The 2,343-nt window shown below is 41.9% G+C and overlaps 1 protein-coding gene across 1 annotated transcript in view; it reads left to right on the top strand.

Annotated features, from left to right (window-relative positions):
* Positions 1–2,343, top strand: part of OVCH2 (ovochymase 2) — a 27,682-nt gene that overhangs the window by 18,911 nt on the left and 6,428 nt on the right. The window contains exons 9-10 of the mRNA XM_023525066.1: positions 1,247–1,337; positions 1,460–1,600. Of these exons, the coding sequence (XP_023380834.1) occupies positions 1,247–1,337; positions 1,460–1,600 (232 nt within the window). The remainder of the gene's footprint in view (positions 1–1,246; positions 1,338–1,459; positions 1,601–2,343) is intronic.

Here is a 2,343-nt window from a genome sequence, read left to right as displayed (position 1 = left end):
GGACTCACCCCAGTGTTACACTGCAAGTCTGCAATGAATTCCCTGTGACTCTGGGAAGCTCTGTCCTACCTCTGGACTTCAGTTTCCTCATCTATAAAGAAAATAGTTTGAACCAGATGGTCTCTAAGGCATCTTAAGCTCAAATTTTCAGTGGTTCTGTGAGTCTGTGGAACGGCCTACAAAAAACAATATGAAAAAAAGAGTATCCCAAGAGCTCAGAGAATGGACATCTGCTTCCAGCAGGGGGGAAAAACATACAGGGGAGAGGCTTTGGAGCACAGATCTTGTAAGCTGAAACTTAAAAGTCAAAGAATGAGCAGGATTTCATCAGGTAGAAATGGTATACAGGTAAAGAAAAATATTCCAGCTCAAGGAATCATCTTCACCAAAGGACAGATATCAAAGGATGGAGATAGGAGGTTGTAACAGAAACCAGAAAGTCAGTCAAAGCGGCTGAAGAGTGGGATATGTGATGGGGTTTTATGACGGAGATTAGAAAAATAACTGGAGACTAAATTATGGAAATTTTTAACGTCAAAGAAGTTAAGACTTCATTGAGTAATACGAAGTTGGTTAATTATACAGATTAGAGCCATACTTTAGTGGTATAAGAGCAGCACATAGGGGATAGATTGAAGGAGAAAACAGTTCAAGATGGACTTGAGATTATGCGTTAGTTCAAGTCAAAAAATGAAGGCTTGACTTGGGGCAATGGCCAGGGGATGAAAAGGAGGGAACAGAAACAAGAAAAATTAGGACTTAGTAGTCACTTAGACAAAGGGTGGGGAGGGAGAGAGAGGAAGCAAGGATGGTACCTAAGTTTTGAGCATGAAAGACTAAAGAAAGGGCAGAAACAGAAGCACTTCTGCACACCCAAAACAATTTCATTCGTAGCATGTTAAGTTTAAGGGGAGATATCCAGGAGACTGGTCAGAGGGCTCTGTAGAGAGATGAAAACTAAGGATGGAACCTGGGAACTACCTGTATTTATAGAATGGAATTATAGGGTCAGAGAAAGAAAAGTGAAAAAGAAGAAATCATAGAATTTCGAGGTTAAGCAAGATCTAAAAGGAATAAAAAAGAATAAGGCACCAAAAAAGAACAGAGCCAAGGAAAAGATTTTGTGAAAAAAGGAAGGATGCATAATGAAGAAAAAGAAGGTTCCAGTGTCTGTACAGGTTCTGGAAATCTAGGGCTGTTGTGACTAGCAATCACTGTTAGTCTGATTCTTTTCTTTTCCTCCCAGCCTCATGCAGCGAGCAAGATCCTGTGATCAGTGAGCCTGAGGGGGAGCTGCACTTCCCAGAAAGCCCCTACCTATATTATGACAGCAAGCAGTGAGCAGCCCCCTCTACCACCCTTCCCGACTCCCACCTCCGGTCTGGCTGTGCCCATTAACTGGACTGTGACAGCCACTTTCTATCTAGAAATAATACCCTCTCAATGTATCTGCCTGCAGACTGTGTGTCTGGACCCTGTTGGTATCAGAGGAAATGCATGTGTTACTCATTTTCTCCCAATTGGATGCAGAGTCTTGTCATCACAATTACCTGTCAATATATTCTTTAGAAGACAGACTTATTGGTGAGTGGATTTGCACGTTGTCAAATGGACACTAGTGCTAGGAGGGCTTAATGGGGCCTGGTTACAATATGTCTGGCACTGAGGCATCTGTAAACACATTTCCTGTCTCCAATTTTTGGTACTCAGAAATGACAGTGGACAAAAACTGAATCTGAGCCTGTGTGATGTCTGTAAGGCCAAATGCATTTCATTTGCTCTACCGGCTTCCAATGGAACCAGGCTTTTTACACTTACTTGCCAAACTGGAGCCCATCGAGAATAAAATGCATACATAATACATCACCTGTCAGGGCCTCCCAGACAGCTTGCTGCTTTTCTAGGCATGAAAATGACCTTTACCTGACTCATCAAGCTAAGTATACCAATGGATACTCATGAGTAGGAGACAAAGGTTACCTATATAAGAAACAGATATGGAAAAAAGAGTTTCTGTGGTTCTTAACTGGAGGTGATTTTGCCCCCCAGGAGATAAATGGCAATGTCTTAGAAGCTTTTTTGGTTGTCACGGCTGGAGGGAGTGCTACTGGTACCTAGTGGGTAAAGGCCAGGGATACTAAAAAACATCCTACGATGCGCAGGACATCCTGAACACAAAGAACATTCCAGTTCAAAATGACAGTACTGCTAAGATTGAGAAACCTGTTTTACACAATCCTACATTATCACAAGTTCTGTTCTCCTTAAGTCCTTTAATGGGTGCTGTTTTCTACATTCTGAACAAAGAATCTTCTTATGTTGCAGGGAAATTCTGTGGAGAAA

Source organism: Pteropus vampyrus, unplaced genomic scaffold (genome assembly GCF_000151845.1).
Source record: "Pteropus vampyrus isolate Shadow unplaced genomic scaffold, Pvam_2.0 Scaffold522, whole genome shotgun sequence".
In the NCBI taxonomy this organism is placed as follows: domain Eukaryota; kingdom Metazoa; phylum Chordata; class Mammalia; order Chiroptera; family Pteropodidae; genus Pteropus; species Pteropus vampyrus.
This window is presented reverse-complemented; position numbering and strand designations above follow the sequence as displayed.